The sequence below is a fragment of the Piliocolobus tephrosceles genome, chromosome 19 (assembly GCF_002776525.5).
Source record: "Piliocolobus tephrosceles isolate RC106 chromosome 19, ASM277652v3, whole genome shotgun sequence".
NCBI classification, from domain to species: Eukaryota; Metazoa; Chordata; class Mammalia; order Primates; family Cercopithecidae; genus Piliocolobus; species Piliocolobus tephrosceles.
Genome location: NC_045452.1, coordinates 39,844,861 through 39,866,164, shown reverse-complemented (window position 1 = coordinate 39,866,164; position 21,304 = coordinate 39,844,861). Strand labels below are relative to the sequence as shown.

Below are 21,304 nucleotides of genomic sequence, written 5' to 3'. Positions count from 1 at the left end.
TGAGATCACACCACTGCACTTCAACCTGGGCAACAGAGTGAGACTCTGTCTCAAAAGGCAAACAAACTTGCTGACTCACGAAACATTCAAGACAAAGAAAGAGCTTAGAAAACAAAGACTTATAGTGCCATTAACAGAAAGCAAAGTAAGAAGAAATGATTTTTTTTTTAAATGTTCAAAGTGATTGTTTATATCTAAGTAGATATGTTCCAGAATGTGGCCTAACATTGAGCTTTGCAGGTATCTCATTAAAAGTAATGAGAAAAAGTAATATAATTCAAGTTATATTAGTAGTTGGATATTTTTGTTAATTAAAATAGAAGATTCTGTTATTCCTTTGCTTTCTTAATAAACTTGCTTTCACTTTAAAAAAATTAAAACACCTTCCACACTGAATTGCTAATTCAACAAAAAAATATTTTTTTAAGTAAACCATCAGAGTAACACTCGCAACCCTGCACAGAGTACTTTAAGAATTCTAGAGGCTAGGCATGGTGGCTCATGGCTCACGCCTGTAATCGCAGCACTTTGGAAGGCCAAGGCAGGTGGATCACCTGAGGTCAGGAGTTCAAGACCAGCCTGGCCAAAATGATGAAACCCTGCCTCTACTAAAAATACAAAAAATTAGCCAGGCGTGGTGGTGGGCACTTGTAATCCCAGTTACTCAGGAGGCTAAAGCAGGAGAATTGCTTGAACCCAGAAGGCGGAGATTACAGTGAGCTGAGATCGCACCACTGTACTCCAGCCTGGGCAACAAGAGCGAAACTCCGTCTCAAAAAAAAAAAGGAATTCTAAACCTAACTGTCCATGGAAGAATATTTTTAAGTCACCTGTTCTAAATCAAATTCCCAGACATACAAGCAACTTGTGGCTATTTCTGTCCCACTTATATCTTTGTCTATTCATGGACTGATACTGTACTATTTTCTTTATAACACCTCTAAAACATTTTTATATCTCCAGCATGGCTAAACAATTCTTTGCTCTTCTTTTGCTGTCCGTGCTTATTTTTCTCTTCTAAATGAGCCTGATTGGCTGGCTTAGTTCCATAAAAACAAAATCATTGGAATTTCAAATGTAAATATGTTGATTTTGTAGCATAATCAGGAAAGATCTGACATCTTTACAATACTGAATCTTCTGATTCACGAACATGGTAGAGGCATTTTCACTTATTTAGACTGTTTCCTTCCCCACCATGATTCCAGTATTTTTAAGATCTTTCTTCATAAACATATTCCACATTTCCTGTTAAATTTATTCCTTGGCCGGGCACGGTGGCTCAAGCCTGTAATCCCAGCACTTTGGGAGGCCAAGACGGGCGGATCACGAGGTCAGGAGATCGAGACCATCCTGGCTAACACGGTGAAACCCCGTCTCTACTAAAAAATACAAAAAACTAGCCGGGCGAGGTGGCGGCGCCTGTAGTCGCAGCTACTCGGGAGGCTGAGGCAGGAGAATGGCGTAAGCCCGGGAGGCGGAGCTTGCAGTGAGCTGAGATCTGGCCGCTGCACTCCAGCACGGGCAACAGAGCTAGACACCGTCTCAAAATAAATAAATAAATATATTTCTATGTGTTTGAGGGGTTTTGTTGCTATTATGAATTAATTCTTCTTCCATTGTATTTATTACTTGTTTATTAATAGTGTACAATAAAGTTCTGATTTTAAGACATGGGTCCTATATATATCTAACCATCACACTAAGCTCTCAGCAGTTCTAACAAGTTTTAACAGAATTCACTAATGAAGCCTCTAAGCTTGAAGTTTTAAGAGTTGTGATTTTTTTTTGTTTTGTCTTATTTTTCTTTAGTATCCAACAGGTATTTTTAACCTCGGGAGCCTTCCTTTTACTGTTTCTAAATAGCAGCATTTCATCAACTGCAGTATTACTGACATACAACCATGTTTTATTATGCCCCCCCCCAAGGCCAGTTGTCAATGACTATAATATGTATTTCTGGATATTAAAAATAGTCTCTTTTTTTCTAAGATGCATTAGCTAAATCCTGCATAAAGGAAACAGTACGAACTATGATTTCTCAAAGTCCTCTTTGGCCTTAGGATTTTAGGATTTTTAGTAGACCTCATGTGTCTACTTCCAAAGTCCAAAGTATGCTTGAAATCTACACATTTGGAGTAACTACCTAGTCTGTACCTCATGCTCATGAGCTTAAGAACGTCTACTTTGACAACTTGTTAGGCGATAAAATAAGGACTCTTTAATATATGCTGATCCTTTTTTTTTTTTTTTTTGAGACGGAGTCTCGCTCTCTCACCCAGGTTGGAGTGCAGTGGCGTGATATCCGCTCACTGCTAACTCCACCTCCCGGGTTCACGCCATTCTCCTGCCTCAGCCTCCCCAGTAGCTGGGACTACAGGCACCCACCCCCACCACGCCCAGCTAATTTTTGTATTTTTTAGTAGATACGGGGTTTCACCGTGTTAGCCAGGACGGTCTCAATCTCCTGACCTCATGATCCGCTCGCCTCGGCCTCCCAAAGTGCTGGGATTACAGGCATGAGCCACCGTGCCTGGCTGATCCTCTCTTTTGCTGTAAAACAACGTATTATTTATTTTCTTTGGATATACAGCCAATCATTTTTTTGTGAAGAACCTCCGGTCGGGCATGGTGGCTCATGCCTATAAACCCCAGTGCTTTGGGAGGCCAATACAGGAGGACTGCTTGCGGCCAGAAGTTCAAGACCAGCTTGTGAAACATATAGCAAGACACTGTCTCTACAAAAAATTAAGAACTAACTAGGTGAGGTGGCACACACCTATAGTCTCAGCTACTCAGAAGGCTGAGGCAGGAGGATGACTTGAGCCCACAAGTTTGAGGCCAAGCGAGCTATGATTACGCCACTGCACTCCAGCCTGGGCAAGAGAGAGAACCTGCCTCTGGGGAAGGCAGGAGAACCTCCATACTGCTTCCCATAATAGCTGTACTAATTTACATTCTCACCAAAAGCACGTAAGCGTTCCCCTTTCTCCACATCCTTCCCAATATTTGTTATCCTTTGTCTTTTTGAGAACAGCTATTCTGGGGTGAGGTAGGATCTCACTGGGGTTTTGATTTGCATTTTCCTGATAATTAGTGATGTTAAGCATATTTTCATATATCTGTTGGCCATTTGTATGTTTTCTTTTTAGAAATATCTATTCAGGTCTTTTGTCCATTTTTTAATTGAATTTTTTTCTATTGAGTTGAGTTCCTTCTATGTTCTGGATATTAACCCTTTGTCAGGTGCACAGATTTTACAAGTACTTTCTCCCATTCTTCAGGTTGTCTCTTTGATCTATACTGATTGTTTCCTTTGCTGTACAGCAGCTTTGTAGTTTGATATAATTCCATTTGTCTGTTTTTGCTTTTGTTGCCTATGCTTTTGGGTATATATCCGAAGGGAAATGAAATCAGTATACTGAAGAGATACCTGCACTCCCATGTTTACTGCAGTGCCATTCACAATAGTCAAGATATGAATCAACCTAAACACCCATCTACAGATGAATGGACAAAGAAAATGCAGTGTGTCTGTGTATATACACACAAACAATGGAACATTATAAACAGAATACTCCTCTGTCATTTGTGGTAATATGGATGAACCTAAAGGCCTTTATGTTAAGTGAAATAGCAGGGCACAGAAAGGCAAACACTGTGTAATCTCACTATTGAATTTTAGAAGTTGATTTCACAGAAGCACAGAACAGAACAGTGTTACCTATGGCTGGGGAGTATGCAGGAAGAGGGGGACCATGAGAAGTTGTTTCAAGGGGTATTAAGTTACAATCAGACAGGAAGGATAAGTTCTGGTGTTCTATTACACAGCAAGGTGAGTACAGCAAATAACAATGTGACAGACATTTCAAGATAGCTAGAAGACTTTGAATATTACCACAACAAATAAATGATAAATACTTAAAGTGATGGATATAATTACCCTCATTTGATCCTTATACAATGCATATATGCACTGAAACATCACACTGTAATGTCTTTCTATAACTATTACAGGTCAACTAAAAACAAAAAATTTAAAAAGAAGGTAGGCTGGGTGTCGTGGTTCACACCTATAATCCTAGCACTTTGGGAGGCCAAGGCGGGAAGACTGCTTGAGCTCAGGAGTTCGACCAGTTTGGGCAACATGGCAAAACCCCATCTCCACCCAAAAAACACACACAAAAAAACTTAGCCAGGAGTGGTGGCACGCACCTGTAGTCCCAGCTACTCCCAGCTACTCAGGAGGGTGAGGGGGAAGCATCACTTGAGCCCAGTCGACAGAGGTTGCAGTAAGCCAAGATCGCACCACTGCACTCCAGCCTGAGTGACAGAGTAAGACTCTGTCTTTAAAAAAAAAAAAAAAAAAAAAAAATGTATTCGTCAAACGTAGTTAGCTGTCCTGTTAACTGTTAAAATGAAAATCTTTTCCTGTATGCTCACTCATGCATTCTGGGGGAGGGGGTAAAATTCACGTAACATAAAACACACCATATGAACCATTTTAAAGTCAACAATTCAGGGGCATTTAGTGCATGCACAATGCTGTGAAGCCATCACCACCACCTAAGTTCAATAGCTATTACTTCACAAGATATACTGCAACCTGTCAAGGCATTTTTCAATTCTCTAGGATTTTAAGTAGGCAACCAAACTATTGGAAAATAAAAAGGTTTTATTTCCAGTATTTGTACATTTTTGTTCTTTTTTTTTTTTTTTTTTTTTGAGATGAAGTCTTGCACTGTCACCTGGTGGGGAGTGCGGTGGCACAATATCGGCTCACTGCAACCTCTGCCTCCCAGCTTCAAGCACTTCTCCTGCCTCAGCCTCCCAAGTAGCTGGGATTACAGGTGTCCGCCACCATGCCCAGCTTTCCCAAATTTCTCAAGCATCCTTTACAGCTTTTTTCTCTCCTAAATCCAGAACCCAAATCAAGGCTTATATATTAACATTTGTCCCCTTTCCTGAGGTTCCTTATAAAAAAGTTCTCCATCTTTCTGTCTTTCTTGAAACCAAACTTTTGAGGAATAAGAGATTTGTTTCACAGTTTCTCAATGTGGATTTGTCTGATTGCTTCCTCAGGAAATTAGGGCCAAACATTTTTTACCTAAATAATAAGTAGTTAAACTACAGATACAATGCATTTCATAGCTACAAGTCAATTCAGATTTTCTTTTTATGTCTTGGTGTTTTCTCTGTATTTACCTCCAATTTTCCTTTATAAAGCTGTTTAAAATATCCTCTTTTTATTATCTGAAGGATATTAGTGATACCCCTTTTTCAAATCTGATAATGGTTATTTGTCAAGTTTCTTTTTTGTTCCCTGAACAACCTGTCTTTTACCAGTATTTTTAGCCTTTCAAAGAACTTCTGGCTTTGCTGATCCTTGCTACTATTATGCACATTTTTTCTATCCTTAATTTCTGTACTTCAAAATTTCTTTCTTCTTGTTTGTTGTTCTCCTAACTTCTTGAGAAATACAGCTGATCACTGAATTTCAGCTTCTTTTTAATACATCAATTGGGTGTAAATTTCCCCTTCAGCACAACTTCAGCAGAGAATGATATACTGTTATGAAACAACTTAACCCAAAATTTTTAGCTGCACTGGACAACAATAAATATTCATTATCCCATAGTCTCTATGGGCCAAGAATTCAACAGCAGCTTAGCTAGATAGGTCTGGCTCAGTGTCCCGAGGCTGCAAGATGCAGTCAAGATGTCGACCTGAGCCACAGTCACATAAAGGCTTAACTGGGAATACGGGGATCTGCTTCCAAAATGGCTTACTCACATGACTACAGCAGAAGACATCAGTTACTACCATGAAGACCCTTCCATAGGACAGTTTGAGTATGCAATCTACCTAACAATTGGCTTCCCTCAAGAGCAGTGATTAAAGAGAACAAGACAAAAGCTATCTTATTATGGTGTAGTGTAACTTCAGAAACACTGAAAGTCACACTATGCCATTTTCTCATTATCTTTTAAGTTCACCAGTCAACCCTATTCAGCAAGGAGACTACAGTGGCCTGAGTGCCAGGAGGCAAGAATCACTGGGCACCCCCTTCAAGGCTGACTCCCAAAGAGCACCTCCCTCAAGTTTTCATATGTAATGTTTTCATTTGTAAGGTTTTCATTATTAATCGGTTCGAAATATTCTTAAATGTCTATTGTGATTTTTTTTTCCTTTGACGTATGGATTATTTAAAAGTATAGTTGACCCTTGAACAACGCAGGGGTTAGGGTATCAACCCCCTCCCAGGCAGCTGAAAATCCACATGTAACTTTTGACTCCCAAAAAACTTAACTACTAATAAAGTCTTACCAATTGCATGAACAGTCAATTAACACATATTTTTGTTTATGTTTTATGTAACGTATTCTAATAATAAAGTAAGTTAGAAAAAAGAAAATGTTATCAAGAAAATCATAAGGAAGAGAAAATATATTTACTATTAAGTAGAAGTGATCATCTTAAAGGTCTTCATCCTCATTGTCTTCATGTGGAATAGGCTGAAGAGGAGGAGGAGGAATAAGAGGAGTTGGTCTTGCCATCTCAGGGGTGACAGAGGTGGAAGAAAATCTATATATGTCGACCCATGCAATTCAAACCCATATTGTTCGAGGGTCAACTATACATAAAGTTTACAAAAAGTGAGGAGTATCTGTTATTAATTCTGGCTGTTAGTAATTTCTTGTTTAATTACATTGTTGTCAGAGAATACACTTAAAATTATTTCAGTTGAGACTTGCTTTAGCCCATTTAATGTATTTCAAGTAATATAATTATGTTTATATTGACATTTACTATCCCAGTATCATCTTAGTACTGTTTTTTTTCTCCTTTCTTGTTTCACTTTTTTTATTAGTACGTATCTCCCCACCTCTATTAAGTCTAGTAGTTATACAATCTCTTGCCATACTTTTGGCTGTTATTCTAGAGATTTCAAAATGCATCTTCATCTAAAGTCTGATGTAAATTTGTATTTTTTTATTTTCCACTTCTTGAACAATGCAAAGATCTTAGAATATTGAAGTTACCTCCTCCTAATATACACACTATACATTCTTTAATTCCATACGTATTTTGAAGCCCAGAATTCACTTATCGTATACAGCCAATGTTTATTTCCATTTACCCACACATTCACTTTTTTTTTTTTCTTAACTCTTCATTGCTTCTTGCATCTCCAAGTTTCCACTTGGGATCACATCCTCGCCTAAAGAATATTATTTAGGGCTGGCGCGGTGGCTCATGCCTATAATCCCAGCACTCTGGGAGGCCAAGGCAGGTGGATCACAAGATCAGGAGATACAGACCATCCTGGCTGACACAATGAAACCCTGTCTCTACTAAAAAATACAAAAAATTAGCCGGGCATGGTGGCGGGTGCCTGTAGTCCCAGCTACTTTGGAGGCTAAGGCAGGAGAATGGCATGAACCTGGGAGGCAGAGCTTGCAGTGAGCCAAGATCACGCCACTGCACTCCAGTCTGGGCAACAGAGCGAGACTCCATCTCAAAAAAGAGAAAAAGAATATTATTTAGAATTCCCTTTAATGTTGTTCCATTGCTAAGAAATTCTCAGCTTGTCTAAACATGCACTTAATATACTTTCATTCCTCAATGATGTATTTTAATAGGCTCAGAATTATTGACTGGCATTTTCTATTAACAATTTAAAAATATTACTTGTCTATCAACTTCCATTATTTCTATTGAGAAGCTAGCAATCAGTCTTCTTACTACTACTCTAATTTTCCCTAAGGCTGCAATGATTACTCATTGTATTTGGTTCTATTTATTTTCTTCTGACCTCAATTCCACTTCACTAATTCTCTCTTCAGTTTCATCAGTTGTGTTCAGATGCTGTTAAAATCACCCACTGAGGTTGGGTGTTGTAGCTCACGCCTGTAATCCCAGCACTTTGGGAGGTCAAGGCGGGTGGATCACGAGGTCAGGAGATTGAGACCATCCTGGCTAACACGGTGAAACTTCGTCTCTACTAAAAATACAAAAAATTAGCCAGGCATGGTGGCACGTGCCTGTAGTCCCAGCTACTCAGGAGGCTGAGGCAGAAGAAACACTTGAACCCATGAGGCAGAGGTTGCAGTGAGCTGAGATCGTGCCACTGCACTCCAGCCTGGGCAACAGAGTGAGACTTCATCTCAAAAAAAAAAAAAGTACTACTAACCAAGTAGATTGTTCAGATACATTCAGTAAGCAATAAACGCATGTGAGCCCCCACTACAAGAAGAATCATTTCAGGGAAGACTAGAACACCACTTTCAAAGAATTTCAAGATGATTTTAAGACAGGCACCCTCTCAAAGTATAAATGTTCTTATTTGCTGCTATATTGTCAATACATTCATATCAAACTATAAAATGTTAACTGTGAAACCTAGCAAGAATTCGATTTTCACACTATAAAATCTTCCAGAAAACAATGTACTTCTTAACTACATGTAGACAAACCAAGTCTTGCTTAAACTTCCAAAATAAAACACTATCTCAGCAAGGCACGGTGGCTCAGGCTTGTAATTCCAGCATTTTGGGAGGTGGAGGAAAAACGACTGCTTGATCCTAGGAATTCAAGAAAAGCCTGGACACCATGGCTAGATTCCATCCCTATAAAAATGTAAACAGCTGGGGTTGGTAGCACACACCTGTGGTCCTAGCTACTTGAGAGGTTGAGATGGGCAGACCTTGACCCCAGGCTGAGGTTACAATGAGCCATGATCACACCACGGCACTCTGCCTGGGCCAAAAAAAACACGAAAAACAAAAACCACTATCTCAATTATAACTATCTTCATCCCATAATAGCTACTCATTCTCTTTTCTTTGAGAATATTAACTAGAAGAGAACAAAACTCGCCTTTTATCACAAAAGTTCACACCAAATCCATTTAAGTGACCACTAATATATAGCCTAGGTGAATGTGCATAAAAAAATTGAACCACCACCAGTTTTAACCAAATTCTAATGAGAGACACCAATGTGCCTTTGCTTTACAAATCATCTAACAATTTACTTCAACCTAACCAAACATAAGTTTCAAAAAATGATACCAAAGCACTGAAACAGTGTAGTAGGGACAGGACTTGGCACACTCCCACTAACATGTTTCTCCATACGTGACCACTAACCACCAGACATTTTAGCACCATCCCCACTGGCCCATACTCACTGACCAGACCTTGTAAGCGGTCTAAAAAAACTAAAACAAGCAGCATTCCTCCCTGAATCCTACGCGGGAGAGTTAACTCTATTGCCCATATGTGCACAAGGCCAGGAGAAGGACCAATCCTAACCCTGAGCCTCATTGTAATACTAAAACCTTCACCCAGAGGGGCTTATCTCCCCCTCTCATCATGCGACATATGTGTTAGCATGATTCTTTAGTGCATCTGCACACCCTGCGCTCCACCCCACACATGTAATAACATTCACCTACCTCATGAGTTTTGCACATCACCCTCCTTAAGACACGGCAAGGCATTCCCCTGGGAAGCCAGCCAGAGGACCCTTCTTCCTTCACTGTCTCACCTATTCCCAATGTTTCAGGCATAAGTCTCTTTTTTTTTTTTGAGACAGTCTCACTTTGTCACCCAGGCTGGAATGCACTGGTGCGATCATGGCTCACTGCAGCCTCAACCTCCTGGCTCAAGCAATCCTCCCTCAACCTCAGGGTACTGAGACTACAGGCGTGTGCCCCCTTGCCAAACTATTTCTGGGGTTGGGGGTGGTATCTCGCTATGCTGCCCAGGCCAGGTCTCAAACCTGTGAGCTCAAGTGATCCTCCCATCTCAGCCTCCCTAAAGTGCTGGGATTACAGGCATGTGCCACTGCTAGGCACAAGTCTTAATAAATCTCGGCATAAGTCTTAATAAATCTTGTCTGTGAAGTCTGCCCAGCCTCCTATTAATTTCTGTTACACTGAGAGCCAAGAACCTTACACTACTAAGAGCAACATATTCTGTCCCTAACAACTAATGGATGTAAGGCAACGATCATCAGTGAGGAATACAGAAAAACACAAGACATTTTGTGCCTTCTGATGGAAGAACTTACACCTCAATGTGATCAATTTTCTATCGGTGATGAAATTCTCATACCCCCACCCCAGAAGTTTTGAATCAGAAACTTTGGGGGTAGTGCCTAACAATGTTTTAATCAAGCCCTCCAGGTGATTCTCATGCACATTAAAGAGAACCACTGCTCTAGATCCAATAACCAACTTAATAGAAATACAGAGGAACATATTAAACTATTCCAATAGGATATAATTTGCAACATCCAAACTGTGGGGAAACTACAGATAACCCAGGTCCTTCAACAAAGAAACTGCAAGATCATTTTTTTTAACTGCATAGGTAGGTGAAATTTATATTTTAAGTTTCTTTTAGTCTACAGCAACCAATTATAACATGCAGGCTTTGTTTTGCCCCTGATTCAAACAACCTAAACAAAACACCACTTACGAGACAACTAGAAACTTGAACATCAATAAACAGTGTGATAATAGTGTTGTAGTTGTTTTTTTTTTTTTTTTGAGACGGAGTCTCGCTCTGTTGCCCAGGCTGGAGTGCGGTGGCGCGATCTCCACTCACTGCAAGCTCCGCCTCCCGGGTTTACGCCATTCTCCTGCCTCAGCCTCCCGAGTAGCTGGGACTACAGGCGCCGCCACCACGCCCGGCTAATTTTTGTATTTTTAGTAGAGACAGGGTTTCACCATGTTAGTCAGGATGGTCTCGATCTCCTGACCTCGTGATCTGCCCGTCTCGGCCTCCCAAAGTGCTGGGCTTACAGGTGTGAGCCACCACGCTCGGCCTGTAGTTGTTTTAAAAAGGAATCTTTTCCTCCCATAACAGTTGCTATGAAAAAAGGGGGGGAGGGGAATCCTTATCTTTTAGAAACACAGAATGAAATATTTGCAGAAGAAATGATATAAAATCTAGGATTTGCTTTAGGTACAAGATGAAGCAGTTAGGAAAGAACTGGCCATGGGTTGACAGATACATAGGAGTTTATACTATTCTGTCTACTCTGTATAGGTTCAAAATTATCCTCTGCTTATCGTGGAAAAAAAAACTTTAAATATTTAGGCATATTAAATCAACCAAGCGGCTGGGCGCAGTGGCTCCCTCCTGTCATCCCAGCATTTAGAGAGGCCGAGCCAGGCAGGTCACTTGAGGTCTGGAGTTTGAGACCAGCCTGCCCAACATGGTGAAACTCCGTCTCTACTAAAAATACAAAAATTAGCCAGGCATGGTGGTAGACACCTGTAATCCCAGCTACTCGAGAGGCTGAGGCACAAGAATCGCTTGAACCCGGGAGGCAGAGGTTGCAGCGAGCTGAGATCGCGCCATTGCACTCCAGCCTGGGCAACAGAGCAAGACTCAGTCAAAAAAAAAAAAAAAAACCACCTTAGCAAAATCCACAAGTTTTAAAGTTGAAAAACAATCTATCACCAGTTTGCAACTGACAGTTATCCAGTTCAACCATAAACCCCAAAATATCAATAAGCCTTCATGTAAATATGCATTAGATCTTTATTTCATCAGCCTTCCATGATTTGTGGAAGTATGAATTATCATTTCTTACTTAAAATATATAGTTACTAATACACATCTTACTACTTCTCAATTCTAAAGAAACTGTTTTAAAGAAAAAGGTGAAAATATATATAGGAATGTGCCCACTACGCTAGAAGTTTACCTGTAAAGATGTAATTGATCCTGTATGTCCTTGCAGCACAGCAACCGGGGCACAAGTTCTCAAGCACCACACTCTAATAATTTTATCACAGCTCCCCGCGGCAATCATTGTATTCTCATAGTTTACTGCCATATCTGAAATTTCTGCAGAATGACCTCTTAATGTAGATAACAAGCGGCCATTATGTGTTGACCAAATCTTTACCAAACAATCATCTGAACCCTAAGAAAAAAGATATCCAAAAATTAATGTTAGTACAGCAAATCTTTTAAATGATATTAGAAGAATTCCTTTTATATGCCATCCAAACTAACTATCTTTAACTTCTCTCTTTCCAACTATAGAATACTTTGTTATTTATGTAATAAATTATGACTTACGGTCAGAACACTTATGGAATAACAGTATTTTTCTTTAAGGCAAAGAAAGTATACATAAAAATACTGCCAAGTTATCATTTCTATGGGTCAGACTCCATTATCAATACTATTTTCCCCCAAGTTCTCTGCAAAGTAAGAAGTCCAACTCAAAGTTCATGGCTCTCTTATATCAACTAACAATGGTTAAATGTTAGTCTAGGCCGGGCGCAGTGGCTCACGCCTGTAATCTCAATCCTTTGGGAGGCAGAGGCAGGCAGATCACAAGGTCAGGAGATCAAGACCATCCTGGCTAATGCAGTGAAACTTTACCTCTACTAAAAAATACAAAAAATTAGCCGGGCGTGATGGCTGGCGCCTATAGTCCCAGCTACTCAGGAGGCTGAGGCAGGAGAATGGCATGAACCCAGGAGGCAGATCTTGCAGTGAACTGAGACTGCGCCACTGCACTCCAGCCTGGGTGACAGAGCGAAACTCCGTCTCAAAAAAATAAAAGTCTATTCACACCAAGCTAAATAATGTGATGAATGTTGGAACAGATCTATACTTCATAGTGAGAAACATGACTAAGTGGCAATCCCAAAAACAAACAAAAATGGTGGGAACGGCCTCCTCACAAACAACACAGTCTCAAGTTTACAGTACTAGCCAGCACCCATTCATTCAAGAAACACTTGATTATCTACTCTTGAATTGTACACCTGCAAAATCAAAGTTAAACTTCTCACCCATCCTAATTTACCCTTAAAACATTAAAATGATAAATTCCAAATTTTTTCAGATAGGTTTTTAATACTTACTTGAACACTAATGGGTTATTTTATAATCAACCCATTTTCCTGAACCAGTGGTTAATGTGAACACGAATCACTTGTAGAGGTCTGAGGAGCTTTTTATTTTGGGGGGTTTACAGTTAATACATATATTTAATTACAACGTAATCTAATTCAGTAAGTCTAGAATGTGCTAGAGGGAAAGTATTAGGTATGTCTATTTTTAAGCATCCTTAAATATCACATTTAAGAACCACTACTCTAAATCATTGTATCTCAAAACAGCAGAGTCCTATTTTCAGCTGACGCACTTATTAAAAATACAAATTCATGAGACCCACACCATACCTACTGAGTCAAAATCTCTGAGGATATGAAACAGAAACTACATATTTTGTAAGATTTCCCAGATGATTCTGAAGCACACTGAAGTACTCTAAATGACACCAAATCAAGTTTAAAACGTTAACTCACTGTAAAGATTCTATGTCCTGTCCTATCAAATGCTACACAGTAAACAGCAGACAGATGTCCGAGAATCCTTCTGTGCATTTTTATATGCTGATACATAGTTCCTGGAAATGCTGTACTAAAAGTGGAACACCCTGTGAGTTGTTTTCCTCGATGTATCTCCACTAGGAAATAAAAACAATGAAAATGGTTAAGGGAGAGCCAATATGGAAAAATCTAATAAAAACTCAAGTAACAACTGCTAGAGGATCACAAAAATCTATGTTCAAGAATCCCTAAGGACACAATTTCTTCCCAATTCTATTCTTCTATATTCACTAATACAGACTTCTTACTACAGTAAGATTCTTTTTTATTAACTTTATTTTTAGTAATTAACAATAATTTGATATTTGATGCTTATTACTATCAAAACATTTCAACCAGTATTTCCTTTTAATTTTAATACAGCATTTATACAGGTTGTTGAGAAATGTAAAAAGAATTATTTCAGGCATCTCAAAGGCCAACCTTACTTACCAAGATTTGGTGGGGAACCATAATTCACTGGCATTTCAGGAGGTCTTCCTCTATGAAGAGCAGCAAAGGCAGAGCCCTTCCAAACTGTGTGCCTGCAGTCTTTAAAATGAATTTTAGATACACATAAAATCTTGAAAGTTAACCCCAAGAAAGATTTTATAGAATACTTACGTATATTGTAATAAACTGTTTATTCAACATTTTACCAACTAATATACTTTAACAGAAAAGCCCTGGAGGTTTATTAGACTATTTCTGAAGAAAAAGAAAATTAAGACATCTCAGATACAGCAGCAACAACAACTAACATTTGTGTAGCACTTTACAATTCACAAAGTGCTTTCAACATACATTAGCTCATTGAATCCTCACAACAACCCTGTGAGGTAGGTATTTTTGCCAATTTACAAGTGAGGTAACTGAGGCTCAAAGGTTCTAGGGCCTTTAAAGAGATCCACAGCAATGGTTGGTAAAGATGGACCAGAAAACCAGATCTTGACTCCAAGTCCCATTTCATGCGAAGTGTTTATTTTTCAATGTAGAATTATATCATACAATACTAAAGATAAAAGGTCTTACAGCTGATCCAACTTTTCAAAAATGGAAGCTTTTATAAGGAAAAAGTTCTTTGATTTATATGAAAATTCATGACTTGTTCAGTTTTAAAATTAATTTGGCCAATACTGCCATGACTTTAGTCTCTCTCTTTAGGAAATACTGATAAATTACATAGCTTTCCCTTCATTTTAGGATCACAGAAAATCCTCTACTGAAGAGCACATATGTAGGATCTGTGACTCTGAACACTAATTCAAAGTCCAGCCCTCCTTGACCTACCAGCAAATGCACTAAGAAAAAAAAGTCTGCTCTCCTCTATAGGAGATAGCAGAACATAGGGTTTTAAGCAGTCACACTGTGCCAGAAATTAGTTTCTTCATAACTCAGAGAAGAAAGGGAAGGCACCGTACTAAACCTCTACTGAGCCTCGGGTGCCCCAAACTAACAGGCATATTGCATTTTACATGAATGGATTCATTTCCACTATCATGACCAAAGAACAGTTACAAGGCATCCTCTTGGGGTACCAGTACAAAACAAATAGAGAATATGCCCCTACCCTAGGGCAGCTTACTGAAGACTCTTCTAAGGTCTGGCCAGTTCTAAATCACTGCTCATCACAAAACAATGACATGGAGCTTGACACAAGTAAAGAAAACAAAGGAAAACAGGCTACTAATTAACTACCATATAACCAGCTAATTACAAAGTGAATAGGGACACAAAAGAGGAAGAATATAAACAGTTTCCTGATTAGTGCCACAGGGTGACATGGCTAAGAGCACTAAGAAACAACTAAACCTAACAAACCAGTCTGGCACGGAACTAAGAGAGAAGGGTGTTCTTTCTCAGTTAAGCTTTATACTGGTGGTGCATCTAAGAGATAGCATCACATCAGCAATAGCTCGTAATAAAAAATAATCATGGGATGAATTTGATGTATACTCAGGATCAGAAGAACCAACAATCTTTGCCCATTAGCAGTTTAGCCACATGTACACATAGATTATATCACATACATATACTTAGTCTGAGTCATATATACCAAGCTAACAGAAAAAGAATAGCAATTTCAAACATTTTGCTAGCACATAACTTTGCAAAAAAATTAAATTAGTAAAAAAAGAACCATGCAATTTTACATTTTTGGTGCTTGTTTTCAAGCTGCTACCAAATTTAGAAAATCACTTCCCTTTATAACAAAGGGCTTTCAGAAGCTAAATATCAAATGAAATACTTCTAGCATTTAAAGAGTTTATTAGACACATACAGTTACATTCAATGAAGTTATGAGTGAGCTACAAAATGGAAAATTAAGAACTCACACTGATAAAACCTCAAACAACATCTCAGAATAAATTCAAGCTTTTTAGCTTAACATCTATATCTTTATCAACTTTTTAATGCAGAAGGACCCATTAAACACTTATGTAATAAAATTCAACGTTCTACGCTAAACGCAGAGAATTTTATAGTCCACAGCATGATTTATAGTTACATTATCACCTTTCTTCCACAATGCTTACATTACTTCACAATTATAATCATTATTAGGCTATTAATACAAAGCAGAACACTTCTTCAAATTAAGGTACCTTTTGCTGTACGTAGCAAAGACTGCCTTCCTGCACCAAGTAAAGAAGTGACTCTTGAAATACTGGGCGGAATTTCTTTATCCAACATAGGACCGATGCGTTGGCAGATTTGCAACAGATGATCAGGAGCCACATGCTTATTGGACAAGACCTAGATGGAGAGCAAGTTTTAATGACAACAGTTTAATAATATCAAAAACTATTAAATACTTAGGGATAAGTCTGGCAAAACGTGAAAAGCATACACTGAGAACTGTAAAACATGCTGAGAGAAATTAAAGATGACTTAAATAAGCAGTAAGCTGATCTACAGATTTGATCTACAGATTCAAACCTGTAACACTCAAAACTTCAGTTTTTTTTTGTAGAAATTGACAATTTTGTTCTAAAATTTATACGCAAATGACCTGGCAAAGCACCTTTGAAAAAGAACAAAGGTTGCAGAGCTAACAAAACCTAATTTCAAGACTTGAAATCAAGACTTTACTCAAAATTGCGCTAACGGGGCCAGGCACAGTGACTCACACCTGTAATCTCAGCACTTCGGAAGGCCAAGGCAGGTGGATCACTTGAGGTCAGGAGTTCGAGACCAGCCTGACCAACATGGTGAAACCCCATCTCTACTACAAATACAAAATTAGCCAGGCATGGTGGTGCACGCCTATATTCCCAGCTACTTGGGAGGCTGAGGCAGGAGAATCACTTGAACCCAGGAGGTGGAGGGTGCAGTGAGCCAGGATCATGCCATTGCACTCTAGCCTGGGCAACAACAATGAAACTCCGTCTCAAAAAACAAAAAAAATTATGCTAACTGGCCTGTAAGTGAAGCACACATCTTTGAGAGAGAATGTTAAGATATCAAAGATCATACAAGACATCAATTAGTATCTAAATCATGGATAAGTGGTTCTCAACAATACACTAGGCAGTAAAAAACATTAATTCTTTCAGTAAGTATTGACAGCCAACTACGTGCCAGGAACCAAAAGTAGATATAGCTATGGATAACTATAGACAATTATATGTCTCTCATAATTTTAAATGAAAAATAATCATTTATTTACTCCAATGTAAAAGATAAAAGATATCGCTCTCATCTCTACAATGAGAACAAGCTGGATAAACTTTTAAAAATGTACAAACCCATCATAGCTGAAAAAACAAAGGAAAGTCTATATTAACTAATCCCAGAAAGTACAAGCTTTTCTGGGAACAGAAAAGGGACTCAGGCCAGGCGCGGTGGCTCACGCTTGTAATCCCAACACTTTGGGAGGCCAAGGCGGGTGGATCACTGGAGGTCAAGAGTTCAAGACCAGCCTGGCAGAAATGAAACTCCATTCCTACTAAAAAGAAAAAATACAAAAAGTAGCTGGGTGTGGTGGTGGGCGCCTGTAATTCCAGCTACTTAGCAGGCTGAGGTATGAAATCACTTGAACCTGGGAGGCAGAGGTTGCAGTGAGCCAAGATCATGCCATAGCACTCACAGCCTGGGCAACAAGAATGAAACTCCATCTCAAAAATACATAAAGTTAAAGAAAAGGGACTCATAGCTGCTTTCATCCCTAGTAGACAGGCAGGAAGAACTGACCTCAGACAAGAATAAGAAAAAACCACTCAAACCTCTAACAAAATTAATGACCACTTGTGGCCAGCATGACTGATCAGAATCCTAAGGAGCGTCAGCTACAGCGAGTCTGCACACCTACCACAATTTTTTCCCATAGGCCTTCACTAACTGCATAGGGCCCAAACACTAAAGCCAGGGCAGCCCTGGAAGAAACCTTACATTCCAAATGCACTGCAGAGGCCCTCCTAAGGCTATAGAGATAGAACAACAGGGTGGAGAATGATGTCTTCTGACATGGAAAGCCTAGAGCAGGACCACAAAGCAGAGCGAACTCTGTAGCAACCTAAAAAGTTGGCAGTCAGGTACAAAGTAGAACAAGACCTCACAAAGTTTGGAAAGGTGGCAACTCCGATATAAAAAATAAGACATCTCAGGAATTTCACGAGGGCCAAATGTCAAGCTCTCCTGGAAGGGAAAGTCTTGATGCCACCCTCAAAGCACGCAAAGCCAGTGATTAACTGAATTTAACAAAGCTCAGAGATGATCAATTACAAATTAGACTGATCCTGTCTCACACACTAACTGCTTGAGAAAAGAGCACATCTTTACCAGGGGTAAATACATTACGGCAGCCTCTACTCTTTTTACACAAAAAGTTACAGCATACCTCAAAAAATGATGAGATACACAACAAAGCTAGATATGTGTGTGATCCATGGTCAAGAGGGGAAATGGTCAATAGAAGCAGACCTAAAGATGGCCCAGATGTTCAAAAATGCTTAGTTGTTATTTCTTCAAACTACTTCTCCCTTCTGTCCTTTCCACTTGGGACTTTAATTACACATTAAACTATTTGATATCATACCACTTATTCAAAAAGCTCAGAGAACCTAAGCAAAATAAATGCAAAGAAAACCACCTAGGTGCACATGTGAAAGGCAGCTTCTGACATGCCCTCTAATAGTGCCCAAAACTGTTGGTAGTCACAGACTTCTGAAATACCCTCCCCTCAGTTACTTCCAAATACAGTAACATCGAGAGGATACTACTTCTATGATTAGTTTACAATTGTGACTTCCCTCTTGCTAAGACTCTACTGCCTTGTCATCTTTTGACAACTCAAGCTATCACACTGGAAAGACCAAAAGGGCGAGAAACTGAGGGTGGCCAATAGTTAGGTAGAAACTGAGGCCCTCAGTCAAACAACCCTCCAGGAACTGAATCCTGCCAAAACTACATGAGCTTGGAAGCCTATTCCTCCCCCGTCAAGCCTTCAGCTAAAACCCCAGCTCTGCCAACACTGACTGCACCTTCAGAGACAAGGAGACAGGGAACCCACCTGAGGTGTGTCTGGACCGCTGACTTACAGAAACTAGCAGATAATAACAAATCAGTGTAGTTTTAAGCAGCTAAATGTTGGGGTAATTTGTTATATAGCAATAGATCATGACTACAGGACAACATAGTAAAACTGCTGAAAATCAAAGACAAATAAAAATCTCAAAACCAACCAGACCAAAAAAACATTATTTTCAAAGGAGCAATAACAAGACTGCTAAATTTTCAACATTAAGGAAGGCATAAGGCAGTAAGACAACTTTAATGTGCTAAAAAAAAAAAAAAAAAGACTACGAGACAGGTGGATCACGAGGTCAGGAGATCCAGACCATCCTGGCTAACACGGTGAAACCCCGTCTCTACTAAAAAAAAATACAAAAAAAACGAGCCAGGCGAGGTGGCGGGCGCCTGTAGTCCCAGTTACTCGGGAGGCTGAGGCAGGAAAATGGCATAAACCCGGGAAGCGGAGCTTGCAGTGAGCTGAGATCTGGCCACTGCACTCCAGCCTGGGCGACAGAGCGAGGCTCTGTCTCAAAAAAAAAAGAAACAAAGACTACGAACCAGAATTCCACAGCTACTGAAGTCACTGTCAACAAACCTTTGTGTTTTGTTTTGTTTTTTTTGGAGACAGTCTTGCTCCGTCGCCCAGGCTGGAGTGCAGTGGCCCCAATCCTGGATCACTGCAACTTCCACCTCCCAGGTTGAAGCAATTCTCCTGCCTCAGCCTCCCAAGTAGCTGGGATTACAAGCACACGCCACCACACCCAGCTAATTTTTCTACTTTTGTAGAGAAGTGGTTTCACCATGTTGGTTAGGCTGGTCTTGAACTCCTGACTCAGGTGATCCACCCACCTCGGCCTCCCAAAGTGCTGGGATTACAGGCGTGATCCACCAAGCCCAGCCAAACCTTCGTTAAAAGAAATAACAAAATAAGTCCTGCAGACAGAATAAAAATTACCATAAATAGGTCCCACGGAACTGGAGGAAAAAATTAAAAATACCAGAAAAGATGTATAGGTAGGTAAGCAAGTGAATACTGACTTTAAAACAACATTAATAACATCTTGAAATTTTTATAATATATGAAGTAAGGCCAGGCTGAGAGCAGTGGCTCAGACTTGTAATTCCAGCTTTGGAAAGCTGAGGTGGGCGGATCACCTGAGGTCAGGAGTTCAAGACCAGCTCGCTACCGTCGTGAAACCCCACCTCTACTAAAAATACAAAAATTAGCCAGGCATGGTGGCACATGCCTGTAATCCCAGCTACTTGGGAGGCTGAGGCACAAGAATCACTTGAATCTGGGAGGTGAAAGTTGCAGTGATCGGAGGTCACACCACTGCACTCATGCCTAGGCGACAGAGTGAGATCCCTTCTTTAAAAAAAAAAAAAAATTAGTAAGGCCAGGCATGGCGGCTCATGCCTGTAATCCCAGCACTTTGGGAGGCCCAGGCAGGCAGATCACTTGAGGCCAGGAGTTCAACATCAGCCTGGGCAACATGGCAAAACCTTATCTCTACTAAAAATACAGAAAACAGCTGGGTGTGGTGGCATGCTCCTGCAATTCCAGCTACTTGGGAGGCTGAGGCAGGAGAATCACTTGAATCCAGAAGACAAAGGTTGCAGTGAGCCGAGATCACACCACCACACTCCACCCTGCACAACAGAGTGAGACTCTGTCTCAAAAAAAATGATTAGGCCGGGCGCGGTGGCTCAAGCCTGTAATCCCAGCACTTTGGGAGGCCGAGACGGGTGGATCACGAGGTCAGGAGATCGAGACCATCCTGGCCAACACAGTAAAACCCCGTCTCTACTAAAAAATACAAAAAACTAGCCAGGTGAGGTGGCGGGTGCCTGTAGTCCCAGATACTCCGGAGGCTGAGGCAGGAGAATGGCATAAACCCGGGAGGCGGAGCTTGCAGTGAGCTGAGATCCGGCCACTGCACTCCAGCCTGGGTGACAGAAGAAGACTCCGTCTCAAAAAAAAAAAAAAAAAAAAAAATGATTACTAACTCAAAAATGATTACAAGATGGTGACAATTAACAGTTATAACTTCATTTATTTGGGAAGTGGTGGTAAAGGAACTAATTTAATGTATATTGGTAATGTATATTGAAACCTCTGGGGAAACCACCAAAAGAATAATAAAAGGACATATAACTAAAAAAGAGGGCTGGGCACGGTGGCTCACGCCTCTAATCCCAGCACTTTGGGAGGCCAAGGCGAGTGGATCATGAGGTCAGGAGATTGAGACCATCCTGGCTAATACGGTGAAACCCCATCTCTACTAAAAATACAAAAAATTAGCCTGGCGTGGTGGTGGGCGCCTGTAGTCCCAGGTACTCGGGAGGCTGAGGAGGAGAATGGCGTGAACCTGGAAGGCA

The 21,304-nt window shown here is 40.1% G+C and overlaps 1 protein-coding gene across 2 annotated transcripts in view; it reads right to left on the bottom strand.

The window, feature by feature from the left end:
- Positions 1-21,304, bottom strand: part of BRWD1 (bromodomain and WD repeat domain containing 1) — a 124,338-nt gene that overhangs the window by 93,357 nt on the left and 9,677 nt on the right. For both annotated transcript variants that reach the window (XR_003309752.2, XM_023191687.2), the window contains exons 5-8: positions 16,018-16,168; positions 13,865-13,963; positions 13,349-13,509; positions 11,725-11,946 (exon numbers count right to left, since the gene is read on the bottom strand). Coding sequence is in view for 1 of the 2 variants with exons in the window: in XM_023191687.2 (XP_023047455.1) it covers positions 11,725-11,946; positions 13,349-13,509; positions 13,865-13,963; positions 16,018-16,168 (633 nt within the window). In the remaining variant the exon portion in view is untranslated. The remainder of the gene's footprint in view (positions 1-11,724; positions 11,947-13,348; positions 13,510-13,864; positions 13,964-16,017; positions 16,169-21,304) is intronic.